The 21049-nt window shown below is 36.1% G+C and overlaps 2 protein-coding genes across 3 annotated transcripts in view; one reads left to right on the forward strand and one right to left on the reverse strand.

Annotated features, from left to right (window-relative positions):
- Positions 1 to 20495, reverse strand: part of LOC102592998 (L-arabinokinase-like) — a 39862-nt gene extending 19367 nt beyond the window's left edge. The window contains exons 1-13 of one of the 2 annotated variants that reach the window (XM_006365575.2): positions 19903 to 20495; positions 15852 to 15959; positions 15165 to 15233; positions 14962 to 15045; positions 13191 to 13267; positions 12135 to 12201; positions 11150 to 11207; positions 10872 to 10939; positions 10734 to 10796; positions 10309 to 10362; positions 10103 to 10205; positions 9907 to 10016; positions 9695 to 9814 (exon numbers count right to left, since the gene is read on the reverse strand). In XM_006365575.2, coding sequence (XP_006365637.1) covers positions 9695 to 9814; positions 9907 to 10016; positions 10103 to 10205; positions 10309 to 10362; positions 10734 to 10796; positions 10872 to 10939; positions 11150 to 11207; positions 12135 to 12201; positions 13191 to 13267; positions 14962 to 15045; positions 15165 to 15233; positions 15852 to 15959; positions 19903 to 19986 — 1065 coding nt within the window. In that variant the 5' untranslated portion in view covers positions 19987 to 20495. Of the gene's footprint in view, positions 1 to 9694; positions 9815 to 9906; positions 10017 to 10102; positions 10206 to 10308; positions 10363 to 10733; positions 10797 to 10871; positions 10940 to 11149; positions 11208 to 12134; positions 12202 to 13190; positions 13268 to 14961; positions 15048 to 15164; positions 15234 to 15851; positions 15960 to 19902 lie in introns of those variants that run through there. The other variant, XM_015304526.1, reaches the window with a different exon arrangement.
- Positions 7286 to 7888, forward strand: LOC107058617 (uncharacterized). Its single transcript, XM_015304528.1, has 2 exons — positions 7286 to 7376; positions 7458 to 7888. Exons 1-2 carry the CDS (start codon positions 7311 to 7313, stop codon positions 7761 to 7763), a joined length of 372 nt encoding a protein of 123 aa, XP_015160014.1. The 5' UTR covers positions 7286 to 7310; the 3' UTR covers positions 7764 to 7888.
- Positions 20496 to 21049: the final 554 nt, after the last annotated feature.

Consider the following 21049-nt stretch of genomic DNA (forward strand, 5'->3'; position numbering starts at 1 on the left):
CCTCCAAACGTCCGTCCAATTGGATGTAAATGGGTTTATTCAATTAAACTTAATTCTGATGGAACTCTTGATCGGTACAAAGCTCGATTAGTGGTCTTTGCACTACTAAAAAAACAGTGAATACCGACCTATAAATACCGACCTCCGGAGGTCGGTATTCCCTCTTCATCAAATGGATGTCAAAAATGCTTTTCTTCATGGTGATCTGAAAGAAGATATTTATATGAAACCCCCACCTGGTTTGTTCTCATCACCTACATCAGATGTATGCAAGTTGAAGCGGTCTTTATATGGATTAAAACAAGCTCCAAGAGCTTGGTTTGACAAGTTTCGATCTACTTTGCTTCAATTCTCTTTTGAACAGAGCAAATATGATTCGTCTTTGTTTCTTCGAAAAACATCTGCTGGTTGTGTTCTTCTTTTGGTGTATGTCGATGACATTATTATCACAGGAACTGATTCTTCACTAATCACTAGCCTCCAGCAGCAGCTTAAGGATTTTTTTCATATGAAAGATCTTGGTATTCTTACTTACTTTTTGGGGTTAGAAGTTCATTATAATTCTTTAGGTGTGTTCTTGAACCAACACAAATATACTCAGGACTTGATTTCTTTGGCTGGTCTTTAAGAATCTTCCTCTGTAAATACTCCATTGGAATTGAATGTAAAGTACTGCAGTGCGGAAGGAGATTTCCTTCCTGATCCAACTTTGTATCAGCAATTAGTTGGGAGCCTAAATTATCTTACTATTACTCGGCCTGATATCTCTTTTGCAGTTCAACAAGTGAGTCAATTTATGCAGGCTCCACACCATCTACATTTGGTGGCTGTCCGTCGCATCATTCGATATCTCTTGGGAACATCTACTCGTGGATTATTCTTTCCTAGTGGTTCTGAGATTCAGCTTAATGCATTTAGTGATTCTGATTGGGTTGGATGTCCTGATACTCGTCGTTCCGTCACAGGTTGGTGCATGTTTCTTGGAGATTCCTTGATATCTTGGAAGAGCAAGAAGAAAGATCGTGTATCAAAATCTTCCACCGAATCTGAATAACGAGCAATGTCTACTGCTTGCTCTGAGATTGTTTGGCTTCGTGGTTTACTTGCAGAAATTGGATTTCCTCAATCTATTCCCACTCCTCTCCATGCTAACAACACAAGTGCTATTCAGATTGCTACTAATCCAGTTTATCATGAAAGGACCAAACACATTGAAGTGGATTGTCATTATATCAGAGAAGCTGTAGATAAGAGAGTCATTACTCTTCCACATGTATCCAGTGATCTTCAAATAGCTGATGTGTTTACAAAGTCTATGGCACGACAACGTCATCAGTTTCTGGTAGCCAAATTGATGTCTTTTTGATCCACCGGCATCAATTTGAGGGGGGATGTTAGCATGATTGGACAGATTCTAAATATCTGTACATATCTATGTTATAACTCTAAATATTTGTGTAATGATGATAGGAGATAGCATAGATTAATGTAGCATATTTTCAGAGATATTACAATTAGGAATAGCATATATTTAGGGATATATAGCAGATTTTTAGGCATGTAAAATCAGAATTCTTTCTATTTAATGGAAGAACTCTCATTTGAGAGAACTCATTCAGCAAAATAGACACATAGACCACGTATATCACCCGTGTATCATGTATATCAGTTGTATATGAAAATTTCCAGATTTCATTCAAACACTATTTTGAGTTTCTTTTCACACTTTTCACCCCTTAGTCGACCCCAAAAGCTCTCTTCAACCCTACTAAGTCTTGGTAAGTATTCTCCAAGATTTTAACAACATAAATCCTAGAATTTCTACAAGATTCTAACAACAAATCTTCTTTTTTATCACTAGTGAAATCAAGAAGTCAATTCTAGGGTTCAAGATTTGATTTTTGAGCAAGTCCATCAAGAATTCTTTCTTCCAAATAAAGGTAAGCATACTCTCACAATTCCCAAGTTATTCTAACATGTGATTATGTATCCTAAGCAACAATCTACCATCAAAACCTAGGGTTTTCAAGAAGTTAATCCAAGAATTTCAAGAAAGGGTTCTTGATTGTCCTTCATGAAGTTAGAATTCTTCATCAAGATTTGTGGATCATGTAAAGTTTGCAAGGACATCATAGTGAGAAACTTGGTTCTTCCTTATACCCTACATCTATAATTTCAGTTAGTAAGATCAAGGTTAGGGTTCTTCACCTTCAAGTTTCAAGTTTAACGATTCTACCAAGGTTTGTCCTTCTAGGTATGTGGGATTTAATCAATGGGTATCCTTTCACCCATAGAGTCCCAAAGAAAACCCCGTATTTTCAGATATTTAATTCTAATAGAAATCTAGGGTTCTTTTCAACAACATAGATTTAAATGTATTTCGGTTTTTCTTTGTTACCAGCCTATAAATACATGTTTTTCCCTAAATATCAGTATGTTTGCTTAAGTATATTTTCATGAACCCGTAAATTTCAAGCCTTTGGACTTGTGTAATTCAAATTGCATGTTTCGGTCAGGATACAAAAGTTTTCATGATTTACATTATACTCAGTTTTTCAGTCCATATGCATAAGATGCTTTCAGATAAAGTGTCTATTATTTCAGTATTCATAAGCTATTCAGATTATCAATATTATTCAATTTATCAGCATAAATTCCGCTGGGAGTATTACTTAGCACCGAACGGACATAGGGATGAAGGCTCACCTGTCAGTTTAGGACTGAGACCTTTAGTAGCAAACTCTACGTCCCAGAACTACGTGCTATTAGGCTTTTAAAGTTCACCCGTCAGATCAGGACTGACTCCTTAGTCCTTTGGACATCAACTTAGTGAATCCTCGCCATCAGTCTCTTACCTTAGCAAGATATAGAGCACGCTCTAGGGTACAGGTTGGACTCCAACTTAGCTCTGATCAAGTATGTTAGTTTTAGCATCTCCCACAGTTCAATTTCAGATTATTGCATTGACCTGCCTAATTACCTATCCCTAGTACTTTTTCGGCCTACCTCTTCCTCTCCTCGTACTCACTGTATCAGTCCTCTAGCACCTCCTCACTAGAGCTTCTGCGCATCTCCTCTTCACATACCCAAACCATCTCAGTGTCGCTTTCCTCATCTAGTCCACATCACAAAGGCCACTCCCACCTTGTCATGGATATCCTCATTCCTATCTTATTGCTCCTAATATGCCTACACATTCATCTCAGCATCCTCATTTCCACAACTTGCATCTTCCGAACATGGGAGTTCTTGACTGGCTAACACTCTGTCTCATACAGAAAGTCGGTCTAACCGCCACTTTGTAGATCTTACCTTTAAGTTTAGGTGGTACATTTTTATACCTCAAGACTCCGGAGGCAAGCCTCCCCTTCATCAACGTCAAACCAATAATATGTGTGGCATTAACGTCGATTGATGACCCAAGATACTTGAAACTTTCTCTCTTAGGATAGCCTAAGTCAAGCCTCACTTTTATGTCTGCCTCATACATTGCATCACTGAATTTGCAATCCAAATATACAGTTTTGGCCCTGCTCAACTTGAATCCTTTAAATTCCAAAGTTGGTCTCCACACCTCCAACCTAGCATTAACTTTGTTGCATGTCTCATCAATCAATACTATGTCATCTATAAATAACATACACCATGGCACCTCACCTAGTATAAACCACGTCAACTCATGCATCACAAGGCAAATAGGAATGGGAGTGTCGATCCCTGGTGCTCCGAGTCCTCTTCCACTGTTCTAACCCAAGTTTTGGCTCGACCATGCAGGTCCCTCATTTCCCTAGTGTAGGCCACCAATACACCTTTAGCCTCCCGACATCTCCTGAGGACTTCAGTCGGGACTCTGTCAGAAGCCTTTTCAAAGTCAATGAACACTATATGTTGTTAGAACATGAATAGGTTTATACAATCCTATTAGAATAAGAATAGGTTTATACAAACCTATTAGAATAGGAATAGGATTATACAATCCTATTTAGAATAGGAATACAAATAGAAATAGGAATAGTAAATAGTATCCTACTTGGTATAGGATTGTATTCTATTGTCTATAAATAGGGTCTCAATGTAATAATGTAGACACAACAACAATTCAATAATATTCTTTTCCTATATTTCTCACATGGTATCAAAGCCTCTACGATCTTGGCAGAAAATCAAAGAGCTTCCGCTGCTGGCGGGTGGCTATTACTCATATATAGTTGCTCGTTTGGCCAATGATTATGTTAACAAAAGTAGGACCATGATATATGAATGAACCGCATACTCAAGGGAAGAAAACTTAGACAGACTGTGTGCATCAATTCCTGGTGACTTTCTAAGGCTGTTTTGTGTCAACCCCATATCCGTCGATATTTTGGTAGCACCGTGCAATCTTTCCTGTGACTACTTTTTCATATTTAATTTATGTAGCACCGTGCCATCTTTTTGGTGACTACTTTCTCAAATCTAATTTGTGTAGCACCGTGCCATCTTTTTGGTGACTACCTTTTCATATTTAATTTGTGTAGCACCCAGTGTTCTGAATGGCGAGCGCCATTTGCCAAAGGCGCTATGGCGAGGCGAGCCTGTCACGCCATTTCACAGTGAGGCGAGGCGAGATCAATTAGGCGACGTAACGCGACATAATGGCGATCTGAATGGCGGCGCCTTTTTGTTTTAAATTTTTTAAAAAGATCTGACTTAATAATATTAGTCAAAATTAGGGCTTTTTTCCTATTTCCATACTTGGGGTTAGTCACGTTTCTTCTCCTCAACCTCGCGATCTCTTCTTCTCCTTCAGTTGCGTGAATTGAAAGGTATGGCCTCTTTTCTTTCTTCTTCTTTTCAGTTCTCTTCTTCTTCTTTTCTTCGTTTCTTCTCTTCAGTCCTCTTCTTCTCTTATTTTCTTCTCTTCAATTTCTTGTTAAGTGAATCTGAAATTCTGAAATCTGAACTGCCTTCTCAAAAAAAAAAGATTTTGAGATACTACTGCTTGCTGCCTTCACTGCTCTGTTTTTTTCCTCTGTTTTCTTTGTTCACTGTCATTGTTGAATGCTACTGCTTGATGTGCTGTCTATTATTTAAAAATAAATAAATTAATTCTTCTATAGTAATTAATATAGTATTTATTTGTCCAATAGTGAATTCAATGGCGTCGGATGCTAGCAAAAACAGGGACATTGGATGAAATTATGGTACTCAAGGATCAACGAAAGATTCAGTTAACTGTAATTTTTGTGGGAGTACTTTTAATGGTGGTATTACTCGACACAAGCAACATTTAGTGGGTGGTTACAAAAATGTAAAACAATGTTCAGCTTGTCCGTCGGAGATTAGAGAAGAAGTAAGGCTTATATGGAAAATAAAATCGCTAATAATCCGAAATTTCAAGTGAGGCAGCCAGAAGAATATGTTGATATTGATGATATGGATGAATATGCTGAAATGATGCCTCCCTCCAAAACTCCAAAGATAACTTCTAGTGGAGGTGCATTATACACCGCGCGGAATGTGACGAAAGGCCCTATGAATCTCTATTTTCCACAAAAATCAACACAAAAAGGAGGCTTTGAATTGATGAAACCAAGAAAATTCTAAGAGAGCGTGCGGCAAGTGTTTTTGCAATATGGATGTACGATGCGAGGATCCCTTTTAATTGTGTCAATTACAAATCATTTGATAAGTTTATTGAGACAGTAGGACAACATGGCCCCGGAATGAAGCCTCCTACATTCCATGAAGTTAGAGTTACTCACCTAAAAAAAGAGGTGGAGAAAGTGGAAAAAAATGTTGATGAGCATAAAGTGCAATGGACAAAGTTTGGATGTTCCATTATGATGGACAAATGGACGACACGAAATGGTAAAATGATAATCAATATTTTGGTGAATTCTCCAATCGGTAGTGCATTTCTTGGTTCTGTTGATGCTAGCAATGAATCTACCAATTCCACCAAAATGTACTAGTTGTTTGAAAGCACTATTGAAAGAATTGGACCGGGAAATGTTGTACAAATTGTCACCGATAATGCTAGTGAGAATGTTAAAGCGGGAAGCATAATGATGGGTGCGTACCCACACATTTATTGGACTCCATGTGCCGCTCATTGCATCAACTTGATGTTTGGTGACATATTCAAGGTTAATCCATATGCTTCTGGTAATATCACTCTCCTATCCTCTAATTTTCTTTATAGTCAATATTTAATACTCATTAGCTACTAATTACTATAATTTTACTTTAACAGTTTTAAGAAGGCCATCAGAATCCATTCTTACATTAGTCAAAGGCCATTGTTGTTAAACTTGATTGAGAAAAATTCACCAAGGAAAGAAATTTGGTGAAACCTGCCAAGACAAGATTTGCAATGGCCTTCTTAACTTTGAGAGCTATGTACTTACAAAGAAAAAACTTGAGAATTTTAGTCCTCTCAACTGAATGGACTTCAAGTAAATTTGCAAAGGAAACTTTGGGGAAAGAAGTTGCCAACCTTATTATTTCTGCCCACTTTTGGGATGATGTTGTTCGAGCACTTACAGTTTGTGGCCCTTTGACAAAAGTGCTTCGTTTGGTGGATGGGGAGAAAAAACCACCAATGGGCTATATTTATGAAGCAATGGATAGAACCAAAGAAACTATTGCACGCGGTTTTCGTTGAGTTAAGAAGCAATATGAGAAAGTGTTTGAAATTATTGATGCAAGGTGGTCAGACCAACTCCATCGGCCTTTGTATGTTGTAGGCCATGTTTTGAACCCAGGGATTGTAATTATAAAGCTCAAGAAGAGGGAACTTTACTAAAGACTCTGTGGAATGAGTATTATTCATGTGTTGAGAAGATGATCCCCGATTCAGCAATACAAGATTTACTAGTTGTTGAGCTTCCTAGGTACAAAATGGCGGATGGACTATTTGGTTGTGGTCCGGCTAAAAGAGCTAGAGACACAAGGTCACCGGGGTAAGTGAGTTGATTTTAGGTCTTACTTAAATTATTTGACTTATTTATACTCATTAACTTTAAATTATTTTATTATAGTTGAATGGTGGTACACTAATTGATAAGTGAAACACCAAAACTTGCAAAAGTTTGCCATGAAAGTATTTAGCCTAACTTGTAGCTCATCCGGATGTGAGCGAAATTGGAGTGTGTTTGAACACGAAGTAAAACAATTATATCCTAATTTCCATATTATATTATTATCAGAACATTAGTTAATATCTATAACTTATGCGCAGATTCATTCCAAAAAGAGGAATAGGCTTGCACTATCGCGTCTCAATGATCTAGATTGATAGTGAAACACCAAACTTGCAAAAGTTTGCCATGAAAGTATTAAGCCTAACTTGTAGCTCATCCGGATGTGAGCGAAATTGGAGTGTGTTTGAACACGTAAGTAAAAAAATTATATCCTAATTTCCATATTATATTATTATCAATATCTATTAGTTAATATCTGTAACGTATGTGTATATTCATTCCAAAAAGAGGAATAGGCTTGCACTATCGCGTCTCAATGATCTAGTGTACATTAAGTACAATAGAACATTGAAACGTCGTTATGATGCTCGTGATCTCATTGATCCAATTCGCTTGGATAACATTGATGATTCAAATGAATGGTTAGTTGGATGCCCCGAAGATCAAGTAGATGAACTAGTATATGAGGATGATGATCTTACTTGGGGTAGTGTTGCTACGGCAATTGGAGTTGATGAGAGTATCTATCATCTTAGGGGACTTTCTTCAAGATCAAGAGCACTTGACAAGGGCAAATGAGTAGAAACTACATCTACAAGTTCAACTTCAAGTAGGACTCAGACACTAATTGATGAAGAATACGAGGAGGAAGAAGATGAGGAGCAATATAATGATGTAGAGGATGTTGATCTTCAAGAGTTGGATAGTTTTTGAAGAAGAATAGACTTTTTAGAGTTCTAGTATTATCTTTTGAGTTATTGGGTCTTAAAGTTCTAGACTTTTAGTATCTACTATTAGTTTTTGAATTGAAATATTTGTTAATATATGTTATTGCTATTGAGATTTTGGATATTTATATATGCAATTAAATATTTTTTAAATTTTTGGTATTAATTGGCGCCTCGATTCAAAAATGCGAGCGCCTCGCCGCGTGGCGAGGCAGGCCCTTGTCACCTATTGTTGCCTCTCGCAGTCCAAAACACTAGCACCATGCCATCCTTCTGGTGACTATCTTTTTTTGCATATTTGACTTGCATAGCACCGTGCATCTCTCCGGACTACTTTTCATATTTAATTTGCATAGTACCATGGATTTTTCCGAACTACTTTCTCATATCTGAGTTGCATAGCACTGTGCGTCCTTTCGGTGACTCCTCAGATTTGATTTGCATAGTTCCATTCGTCTTTCCGATGACTCCTCAAATCTGATTTGCGTAGGGTTGTGCCATCATTCCGATCCTACCCATATAATGTCTCTTTTTCAGTAGGATCGTGCCATCATTCCGACCCTACCCATATTATTTCTCTTTTTCAATAGGGTCGTGCCATCAATCCGACCTTTCATATATAATTTCTATTTTCTAGTTGAGTCGTGCCATCATTCCGATCCTACCCATATAATTTTATTTCTTAGATTGTAACCTCTTTCAGTCATCAAATCTAATACTCCGGCGTATGAGCATGTTCCAACCAATTTTTCGGTGACTTTCTTGTTTAATATCGACTCATCTATTGATTCCAACATGATCCATATACTTTATACTAGATTTTGAGCACTTTGTTACTCAGGGGAGTGTTAGAACATGAATAGGTTTATACAATCTTATTAGAATAGGAATAGGTTTATACAATCCTATAAGAATAGGAATAGGTTTATACAATCCTATAAGAATAGGAATAGGTTTATACAATCCTATAAGAATAGGAATAGGTTTATACAATCCTATAAGAATAGGAATAGGTTTATACAATCCTATAAGAATAGGAATAGGTTTATACAATCCTATAAGAATAGGAATAGGTTTATACAATCCTATAAGAATAGGAATAGGTTTATACAATCCTATAAGAATAGGAATAGGTTTATACAATCCTATAAGAATAGGAATAGGTTTATACAATCCTATAAGAATAGGAATAGGTTTATACAATCCTATAAGAATAGGAATAGGTTTATACAATCCTATAAGAATAGGAATAGGTTTATACAATCCTATAAGAATAGGAATAGGAATACAAATAGAAATAGGAATAGTAAATAGTATCCTAATTGGTAAAGGATTGTATTCTAGTGTTTATAAATAGGGTCTCAAAGTAATAATGTAGACGCAACAACAATTCAATATTATTTATTTTCCTATATTTCTCACATATGTAAAATTCTTAAATAATTGGACGATGATTTTAAATATAGCACTTGTCTGATTTAGCGGTTCAAAAGTTGCACCACACAATGGACTGAAAGAAAAACTCCCCTCTTTAAGTTCATAGGTAAACAGAAGTTGCTGTAGTGATTCTATCCATTGATGAAGAGTAAGTGGATACTAGTTTCTTGTGATAAAGTTTGCCTTTATGAATCCAACATTTATTGAAAGCTCAGTTTTGGTTGTCCATAAAATAAGTTATTCAAATTGTTTTTTGTCAATATTCACTAACTATAGTCCAAAAGAGTTGTTTACTTTGGGTACCCTGTGTATTGAGAATAAACATAAAAGAGACAACAAAGATACCTCGCCACCATTGACTCCTCCATCATAGCATGGTTTCAGTGTAATAGCACGTTCAATATACGGAGCCCAGCATCCATTGAGCAAATCCCTCCGGATCATCTCTACACCAGCTTGGTAATGCTGCGTTGCATACCCTCACATGTGCTTTATAATTGTATTTCGAGTAAATCAATGGCATATATCAATTACAAACAATAGCCAATGCCAAGTACCTCAATCATATTCCTCAGAAACGGTTCCTCATTAAAGTGATCTCTGCGTACAAAGACAAGTGGCACCTTGTATGCCAAGGCTTCACTTGTTGTGCCATACCCAATTTTACCTGAAAGAAAGTACATGCTTGATATGCAATGTAGTCATACACTAAGGATTATATTTTCAATCTTACAGAGCTTTAATATTCCCTACCAAGCAAGACGTCTGAAGCTGCAATAGCATCAGGGGTGTAAAAGTCTTTCGGAAGTTTTATGAAGTTGGAAGGAATCTCCTGATCTTCAGAAGCACCACAGACCTTTACCAGCAACACAGACCATATTTTTGCATGAAGGTCTAGTAGATTTCAAAAGCAACTACAATGCAAAGTGGAAATTTAACAGAGGATTACAATAACTAACCAAGCATATCCATCCTTCAGGCAGATATTCCTTTTTCAGCTTCCATCCAGCAGGCTGCATGTGAAATAGTATATAAGATTGTCATCAAGTGCACAAGAAATGTGATGCTTGGTCTACTAAAAGTACCTTTGATATTTACTGAACTTCCAGGTGCATTTTCTTTGATAGAAACACCTTATAGTCCAATCACTTATTCCCACAATATCTAGGAAGATTAACTAAACTACACCACCACTGCCTGTTCATGAAATGACAGCAAAACCTAATGCATGAACTATAATTCAATGTCTCAAAACCTATCTTCCAAGTATTCACCAGTAGAAAAATAAAGCTTGAGTTGCTAGGTTGAGAAATTTGAGAAGACTAGTCTCTGGCAAGAAAATATATCAAACACATTTAGTAATCCCTTAAAATGAGACATTTACCTGTCCACCAAAATTATAAATAAGCACTTTTTGTCTGTCTAGTATTCCAAGTTCTTCCCGAACCTATATCATAAGAAAATATTGATCACATGAAAAATTAGGCACATGTCAAGAAGGTGACTTAGGATTGTCAGACACCTTTTCCCGAGTTTTGTGCAACCTTCTCACAACAAGGGGAACATCAATTACATCCCTGAAAGCAGGCACTGCAAGGAATATTGGTTTTAACAAACAAGCAAAATAGAACTATGAGAAATAGAAAAAATAACAAAAATTAATATACTGAGAACAGTACATCTATTCAAATGTAGTACATGAATGTTCAATATTGACTCCAGAACCAAAGCAAAACTGAAATGGGAGAAACCAGGTAAAATCAAGCTGCATAAAATAGTTGAGAAATGGAAATTACATACTTGGGCAGTAACCTGGCAGACGAATTACAAACTCACAGTGAGAATAATCCTCCGCTATCTAGATTAACATCATTCATCGGTCCCATTGATGTTGGATTTTCCCATGGAAGTCGGATGAAAGCAAGGATTAGAAGCATCACATGAGAATATGTACTAATATGAAAACAACCCTCAGTAATGTACACAGACAAACAGAAAATGGTTGCTTTCTTTTAAGCAGGATATTAGGGTGAGGGGGATTCAGAAGTGTAGAAACAAAATACTTAAATAGATTGTTCTACAAATGTTTGAGTATGATAAACTCAAAGTGAGTACAGTTCTATATGATAAAATGTTTGGGGCATAGCAACAAACAAATACAAGTCCTTAATAAAATACCATCATTTACCAGGTGCAGTCCATAGAAGTTCAAAAATTCTTTGTAATGTTTAATATGTACTCTCTCCATAGAAGTTCAAATAAATATTACTGTCTTCCCCTTTTGGGTTCACCATTCCACAAACAGCATTCTGTACAACCTTCACAAATCTTAGTTAAGATCTATTTCTCCGTTATTAGATGCCTAAAACATGGCATACCATGGATCTAAAGACAATGTAAATATCAACAACAATTTGAAATGAGCAAAGAGGTGGAATATATTCATTTGATTGTTCAAAATAGTAGAATATGACTCTTTGATGTCACTTGTCAGAGAGGCAATGTGAGAATGAGAAATAACACATTAGAATTTCTGAAGTCCAAATAAAGAGAACTACAATTTTGAATCACAACATTAAGACATTACTATGCTAGTACTAAATGCATGGTATTTTAGCTGAATAAATACATAGTACCTTCAATATCCTACCCAACAGTTTGATGGTTTTGTGAAGTTCTCTTTCAGAGTATTTGGGTGGAAATGAGAGGGGAAACCTGCCTAGTGGAATATATAACTTTTACATATCTTTTGTGTGGAAAATATCTATTGAAGATTAGTAATCACCTGCCAAATTATTGAACGATTGTGATATCCAGCAGACATGACATAATCAGCATAGATGAAATCCCAACTGCCAAAGTTTCAAACAATAAAGAGAGATAAATTAACTGCTTCCTATCTGTTTATATGGTGGTAATTTTGAATTTCAAGCCAAAAACAATATGATGATGTCATGCATCCTGGACGTAAAAAGAAATTCTAAAGGACGATGAGCCAGTACTCTTTTCTTTCACCTTCCAGACAACAGCCACATAAAATACTTACAATGTAAGTGGTACTCTAATTTCCAAAAGTAATTATGAATGAGCTCATATATTACGGAAAGTTCCTAGTGTTGATTACTTAACTACTGAAAATTTTCACAACCCATTATGAAGTCACCTAACATGTTAATCCAAAGATGTAACTGAAGAGTTAAAAAGACAAGAACAGGTGAACAATGAACTGGTCATGAAAATGAAGGTAACCACCTCAAAAGCTTGTTAATTCGGTGACACTAAATCAATCATCCAGCGAAAAAGATGATAATGTGATAAGTAATCTTACTATAAAAAGTTCTTCAAGACACTCTAGTAGAGACACATCCAGTCATTAATGTTTCAATCCAACATTGATTGCAAAGGGCAACATTCCCGTGCCCCTGTTCTCTCTCTGACTTATACATGCTAAGTAGCTGAGATCTAGACATTAAGTTCATGCTGTACATGGACACACAGGAGGACGAGAATTCTAAAATTCTGGCAGATATGAGCATGGACTTGACAATATTTTATTGCATATTTTACGTATACGAGCTTTTATGAAACCTCAATCAAAAAACAAGGCAAAAATTGCAAGAAATATTCATAGTTTCAAAAGAAATACATCACTGCTACTTAAAAGCCTCAATTCCACCTTTCTCGACTTGACATGGCTTAACTTCAATGCAGTCTACTGATTAAAAAGTTTGTAAGAAAATACGTTGGAGGTTGGGATGAACACTGCCCTACCCATGTAGCACAACAATGAGCAAGGATATCCACACAATCCCAGCATCCATCAACATCACGAGTGTGTTACCTGAAGTTTGTGCAGCAAACTGCACGAATTCCAGCATCCACAGCTGCTCGGCATGCAACAGGAACTACATCTGAAATCTACTAATGAAAAATAAGAATTTTATGCACTTCACATCAGAAATAAACTCAAGGACAAAGATTAATGTTAGTATAATTATACTTGGCAGGAACTTATAGCCTTATTAACTGGCCAACACACAAAGGGAGTGCAGGTCTTTATTTAATTAAGAAGCATAAGCCCTGTAAAAGGATTTTGGACTCATGTTGACAGAGTATGCAAAACAGCATATATCAACAGCTAGGCAGACCTCATATACAACAAAAACAGCAACAACTAAGCCTCAGCCCCAAGCAAGTTGGAATGGCTATATGAATCCTCACTAATCATGTTTCTCCATTTATACTCATCTCAGGTCAACATTACATCAAATACAACAAAGTAAAAAGTACTAGAAGTTCTACATACTCTTTACTGGTAAATATCTTTTAGATCTAATAGACTCTTAGAAAGCATAGGAACATAAACGTACTTACATGACTAAAACATATTCCAACTAGTTGCTATCTCTTTTATAGATCTTTATCTTCTGTTTTGCTCTATCTTTCGCTAGGTCTGCATGGAGATTGTAGCTCTTTTTTTTTCTTTGAGAAAGGTAACCGTTTGTATATTCTATATAAACTCAACACCATAACTGGTGCTGCAGTTAGAACTTTACATCATCAAAAACGCAAACCAAAGGGGAAAAACCTCCTATCAGATCTGTAATCTTTACACTTAACCAATTAAATCTACTACTTCCCCCCATAAGAGATTGTAGGTCTTTTGAGACAATTTCCTTCCATGTACTTTTATGTCTACCGTGTTCACTTTTAACACCTTCACTCACCATGGTTTCACATCTACAAACAGGTGTATAAAGCAAAAATGTAATACTTTTGAGTCCTCGTGTTATTTTTTGGAGCAGCCAACAAAATGAATTGCTCATGCAAGACGCCATCTCGTTGGAGTATGCATGCTACATAATGCAACAAAAAGTAGGCTGCATATGTTGGTTACACTTCACAAGTTCCTATTTTCTGAGGTAAATCCACTTAGATAAAATCACATTAAGGTTTCTAAGACGTTTTACATCTTTTGATAGATAAAAGAGAGCTTGACAATTCACCAACTACATTTAGTAACACTAAAGATCCCACTTTATAAGACTTCCCCTCTAATCAGAATCTAGACTCTTCCGATTATGCAAGTTCAGGCCCTACTTTGGTGCTGCTTTTTCTCATTCATGATTTTTCTGTGATTTCCAATTCTATATACATTTTACAGTTCAAACAGAGATATTCCTTTCAACTATCATCTACCTTTCAGATTAATGAAAAACAGAGATACTATTTGATTAAGAGTGACTTCCATTTTGAATTAACAAAAAATCTTTTTCATTTGGGAAACTTCACTTTTATCTAAAATCTATTACTTTTCAAGGTAGAAGTACAATCGAATTTTAGTAATGATATTTATCATGTTCCAGTGTAGGCATTTTATCAGATTTTCAATCAATTCATTTTAGCAGACATCTAAAGACGTTTTGCTCCCTTCAGCAAACTTCACCAGAATGAAGTGCCAAATGTTTTCACTCTTCAAAGCACTGTAATACTAGTACTTCTGGATATAGGTGAAATAGAGTCTAACTGGTTTGTACTAATAACACATTGATGAATGGGTTTCAAACTAGCAGTACAAAATAAGAGCAGATGCCCTGTAAGGATCACATTACCACTAAGTCAGCCTTGACAGATTTCAACCATTCAACTTCTGTGGCCAAGATCGAATCCCTGGGTAGTACAGCTGTCTGGTTATACTGGATAAATAATTAGAACAAGTAGCACTTTTAATCAAAATGCCTGATATGAATAGAAATCAGATAAGTAACTGCTTCCCTAGAACCTTTTGCCTCATCATATAGACCTAGTGGCCCACCTTTTCCAGTGAAGCAAGAGGGTCAACTGTCAAAGCATCTGCTTGAACAGCTCCACAGTCCAATAGAACCTGGAACAGTAAAATCTCATCCTTAGAAAAATAAGGTACATACCAATATGCTTTGATCGATGGTCAGAATGCTAGTGCCACAGACTTTCTATATTAGAGGGAAATGGTAAAGCATATTCTTCCTTTGCCAGTGGACACTGAAAACAATCCACTAATAGAAGATAACATGTTACCAATTCTCAAAAAAAAAAAAAAAAAAAAAAAAAAAAAATGACCTATTTTACTGAATAACAATACATCAATTTTCCCTTATTTCTCTATAAAAATGTAAAATCAGAGATCATGAAGCTTAAACTTATTCATCCTTTCACATAATGTAATTGGAAAGGAAAATTTTGTTCAGCAGCTCAACAGGATTAAAACACCAATAGAAGTCCCTTTTTGGCTCTGCTCTCTGTTGATTAGTTCAAAATCAGACAGAAAAGGATGAAATCATGCACACCGTTTCTTTAAAGGATGAAATCATGCATTATTATGGGGATAAATAAAGTTGATTTCATTGAGAACAAGCATTTGTAATCCCTGATTTGTAAAAAACAAAAGTATCCAACCGCTGATACAGTGGTCAGTTATCTTAACCTGACTAACCTTACGGATGACTTATCAAGAGAAACTAACCTTACGGATAAAAAGTCGAGGTGACTGTGTCTCAATAGTATAAACATAGTCAGGAGCACCCGTAACCACATGAACTTCGTGTCCTGCTTGAATTAGATTACGGACAACCTTGCATTACAAAATCTAAAATTAGGGAATATTGGTAAGATATATGAGTAAATTAACGATCATTGTGGGCAAGCTTGAGAGTTCCACAAAATAAATCTAAATGTGATGGTATAACAAAACAAATAAAATAGAAGAACGGGCCATTCCTGGTGTACCTTATCACAATTTGCAGAATACTAAACAAGTAAACTTTGTCCTTAGTAGTTAGTACATCAAAATGGCGTCACTGTTAATTAACTGAATCCGTTAGTAAAAGAGAAAGAGACTTCTCCGGAAGCTGAGACGTTGACTAGCATGCAGAATATGAAGAAAAAGACCTATTCAATCATGACATAAACTTTCTTCAGTGGCATTGTTTGCAGAATCAGTTCTACCAGAGTGAAATAACATGGTTAATCTGTTCAGTAGTTCTTAGTAATCCTCCTCGAGAAGATCTAACTTCATGTGGCAGATGAACTAAGCAGTTCACAGTAAAACCAGGTAGTAGTTCTCAGTAATGCTCCTCAAAAACATCTAACTGCATGGGGCAGGTATACCATCAGCAAAAACGGATACACTCCGTAATGATCTGTTTTAGTGTTGCATTGTTCAACTTTGGCACTAAGGCAGTGCTATACTACTCCCTACATCCCAATTTATGTGGCACCTTTTGGATTTCGAAATTCAAACAAATCTTTCTTTGACAGTAGTTTTTACATATATCAGTTAAATATCTTAAATTATTAATTATTGTGTCTTATAATCCTTTTTACGTAGTTTTCAAATATGTAAATTTTATTTCAAAGAACTTAAAGATTCCATGCCTGAATTCACAGTCATAATTAAATTGTTCAACTCTAGAAATCCAAACTGTGCCACATAAATTGGGACAGAGGGAGTAGATAATATGGAAGGATTAGGGAGAACTAGCCAAAATAAGAGGCCCCTGACAAACTTATGCTTAAGGAAAAAGAGCCTACAAAGGAGATATAGAAGGGTCGAGGGTGAACCCTTCAAGGCAAAATTCTTCAATATGAAAATGTCAGAAGGAACAGTTAAAAAGGAGGCACACAAATACAGTCCTATAAGACTGGGACTAGAGGTGGCATAGTCATAATGTGGGACAAGAGAGTATGGGAGGGGGAAATTAGCAGTGTAGGCATGTGCTCTGTCACTTGCAGCTTCACAAGGAAGAGCCAAGAATTCAATTGGCATATCACAAGAGTCTATGCTCCAAATGATGGAGAGAAGAGCGAAGAAACTTGGTGGGAGATTGGAGCAGCCAGAGGATTAGTCTCGGGACCTTGGGTCCTTTGTGGAGACTTCAACACAGTTAGATACCCTTCAGAGATAAAAAACTACAGCAGAATCAACAAAGGTGGTGGGAGTCTTTCAGATTCTCAGGGAAACCAGATTTTGTGTTGGTGGTAAAACCTTAAAGCACTAAAAGGGAAACTGAAGGAGTGGAGTAAGACTTCTCAAGGGAACTTGGGGGCTCAGAAGCAGAATGTCTTAAGACAATTAGTGTAACTAGAACACATTCAGGAGCATAGAACTTTAGAGACAGAAGAAATAACAACCAGATTAGCTCTCAACATGGAGTTTGAAGACATAGCTAAAAGGGAAGAAATTGCTTGGAGACAAAGGTCCAGGGTTACATGGTTAAAGCAGGGGGATAGGAAACTGGGTTCTTCCACAGAATTGCCAATGCACACAGAAGAATGAACACAATCTCAAAGCTGAAAGTGAGAGGAGAAATTTTGAGTAATCATGGAGAGGTACAAGAGGAGATACTTAAAATGAGGAATTGCTGTATGATTGGATTAAAGGAGAACAACATGCTAATGGAACCAATAGAGGAACAGGAGATTCTGCAGAGCGTCAAATCATGTGCAGGTGACAAAGCACTAGGGCCAGATGGATTCTCTATGGCTTTTTTCAGTCAGTGTTGGGACTCTATCAAACCTGAACTGGTGGCTGCAATTCAGAATTTCCAGAAGGCAGAAATCTTTGAAAGAAGCATCAATGCTACATTTGTAGCATTAATTATTAAAAAAGTGGGAGCTATGAGCTAACTGACTTCAGACCTATAAGCCTGATAGGAGGAGTATACAAGATTATAGCCAAGATTTTGGCAAAAAGACTGAAAAGGTGATCCACAACCTAGTGGACAGACAACAAATGGCCTTCATAACAGGAAGCCATATTATGGATGCAGTATTGATAGCAAATAAGTGTGTGGAGTCCAGACAAAGAAGCAAACAACCTAGAATTCTATGTAAACTTGATATCTAGAAGGCTTATGATCACTTGAGATGGGATTTTTTTATACTGATGATGCAAAGGATGGGCTTTAGATCCAAGTGGATAAGATGGGTGAAATACTGCATTAGCACAGTAAAGTTCTCAGTCCTAATAAATAGGACCCCTTGTGGATTTTTCCTAAGTTGCACGGACTCTTCACTTTTGATGCTGCACCCGTGTCGGATTCTCCAACAATACACTACTTTTGGAGAATATGAAAAAGAATCCAAACAACCCAGGATTTTTCTCCTCCCAAAGGAAACTAAGACAAGGTGATCCCCTAATATGTGTCCTCCACACCTTCCCATGACCTTAGATAGGAAGGTGTGGAGGACACGTATTAGGGTAGAAGGTTAGTAGGTAGTTTAGTGTTGGCTTGCTTAGGGTGGTTGATGTTTGCCATTGTACAAGTTGTAGTATTGTTTTTGGTATTTATCATTTTAAGTATTGTTTTCAATAATCTATCCTAGTTGTTTATTGTGTTTCGATTTGTTGCACTATTTTGTTGTTATTTTTGCTCTCTTCTAGTAGACTTTGCACGGTTTCCTTGTTAACCGCTATAGTTTCTTCATTGTCTCCTTCTTCTTTGTACCTGAATTCACTGCACTTGAGCCAAGCAATATGTGATTTTACTGAGTGTCTCATAGATTCAACTTAATATTATGCTCTTGCAAGGCTTACGCTTTTGGTAACTCTGCCTACCAAGACTTACGCAAATAAGATAAATTAACCTAGTTTGGTCTCTACTATGATTCATCTTGGTTCCCAACACTGCTACTTCCACTCAACGAAAGTCAGGCCACACCTATGGATAATAACAATATTAAAAAAATTGAATATGAACTGAATTTGGCATCTATGTGTAGCTTCTGTGTATTCTGATGCAACCACTTGTTCAAGTTTAGGTTTTGCATTACCAGATATGTGTTCTTAATAAATGATTCTTGAGCTCCATATATGACTAGGTACCCTTCGGCCTTCCTTTGTGTTATGGATTCTTAACAAGTACCACACCAATGACATTTCATGATGTCTCAAATAATTTTATTGACATCTCTGCTTCAGAACAGTATTTTAAGTGTTATAAATTCTGTTAAACATACAGTCTCAATGGCTTATGTTCTTTTATCAGGCCATATACTTGTACCAAGATTCCCTGATGATAAAGGAAGGGACTTTGTCTTCAACTAATTCAAAAACATCATCCAGCGTTCCATACATGATCAAATTTTACAGTGCCTTCTGGTAAATGTAGTCTTAAAATGGATTTGATCACAACGCTAATAAGCTCCCCCAAAGCATACATGTTTATTCATCTTTTCCCAACAATATCTCTCAAAGTTCACAAATCATAACTCAGTACATAGACAGCATTGGATCAATCAATTTGAACTCACTATGGTCATTGCTCAATTTTATATTATTTTTATTTATTTTTCAAATATGGGGAATAGCACCCTCACCACAACAAGGCGAAAGTTCAGGTAGCGCCAGCCAACCAACTGAGCTACTAATATTTTCCCACCATTACTCAACTATAACGAACAAACACCCAATTCCCAAATATACTTACTCACAATACAAGAAAAAAATAACAAAAATTTCAATTGCACTTCAAAACTATTACCAAAGGAAAACATGAAAAATTGGCCAAAAGTACCTCAATAACACGGGTGGCATGACCAAATCCATGACCAGTAACATAATAAGCAAAGACAAGTGACTTCTTCTCCGATCCCACCATTCTTGAACAACCCCTTCTTCTTCTTTTTTTTCTCCTTCAACAATTTCCACTCACAAAAACTTCAAAAAATCACCAAAAAAGTAATTTTTTTTCTAATACATGAGACCCGAAATGAATTTGCAATTGGCTCAATTCAATGCAAACTCAAAAACCCAGAAAAAATCTTGAAAAATAAAACTAGATTCCACTCAAAAAAAACTTCAAAAAGTCACCAAAAAAGTAATCTTTTTTATAATTTGTGAGACCCCAAATGAATTTGCATTGACTCAATTCAATGCAAACTCAAAAACCCAGAAAAAATCTTGAAAAAACAAAACCAGATCCAACAAGATTGATGAAGAAAATGTATATCTGATCTCAATTTACTTATATATATACTACAGTATATAAAACAGAATGGTGATGTATGTATAGATAAAATCCAAATACAATATTTAATGTGAGTTAAACAGAAAGGAGAAATATAGAATATGATGAACAGAAACGCATCGATAATAGTGAAGGCGGGAGAGTGTGGGATTCTCTCAATTTGGTTGTTATAATTGCTTTTTTCATGTCTAACTTTTTTTTTTTGCCCTTTTTCATTTTATTTTTTTTTATTTTTAAATCAAGCTACATTTTTAATTTTTTGGTCAACCTCTTTATTTTAATTTTTTTCCTAAAGTAGCTAGTAGGAGTAGAGTAAATCAAGCTACATTTTAATTTTTTTGTCAACCTCTTTATTTTTGAACTTTTATTTTAAATTTTTTCCTAAAGTATCTAGTAGGAGTAGAGTATAGCAAAATGCTATGAATTAATTAAAAATATAGGTATAGTTTTGTTTTTTAGTTAAGTTTGTTCTTAGTTAATTATAAGGTTAAATATGTCCGTCACTTGTCATTAGTCATTACCAAAATATATAAAAATAAATTTATTTTGGATGGAATTTCTCAAATCAAGCAAAAATATTTAATGTGTTCTTTAGTAGTGTCTCTTTATTTCTTTCTCTTGTTTCTCATATCGTCTCCTTCCCCCCCCCCCCCCCCCCCCCCCCCCCCCCCCCCCCCCCTCCCCCCGCCCCGCC

The sequence above is a fragment of the Solanum tuberosum genome, unplaced genomic scaffold (genome assembly GCF_000226075.1).
Source record: "Solanum tuberosum cultivar DM 1-3 516 R44 unplaced genomic scaffold, SolTub_3.0 scf00570, whole genome shotgun sequence".
In the NCBI taxonomy this organism is placed as follows: Eukaryota; Viridiplantae; Streptophyta; class Magnoliopsida; order Solanales; family Solanaceae; genus Solanum; species Solanum tuberosum.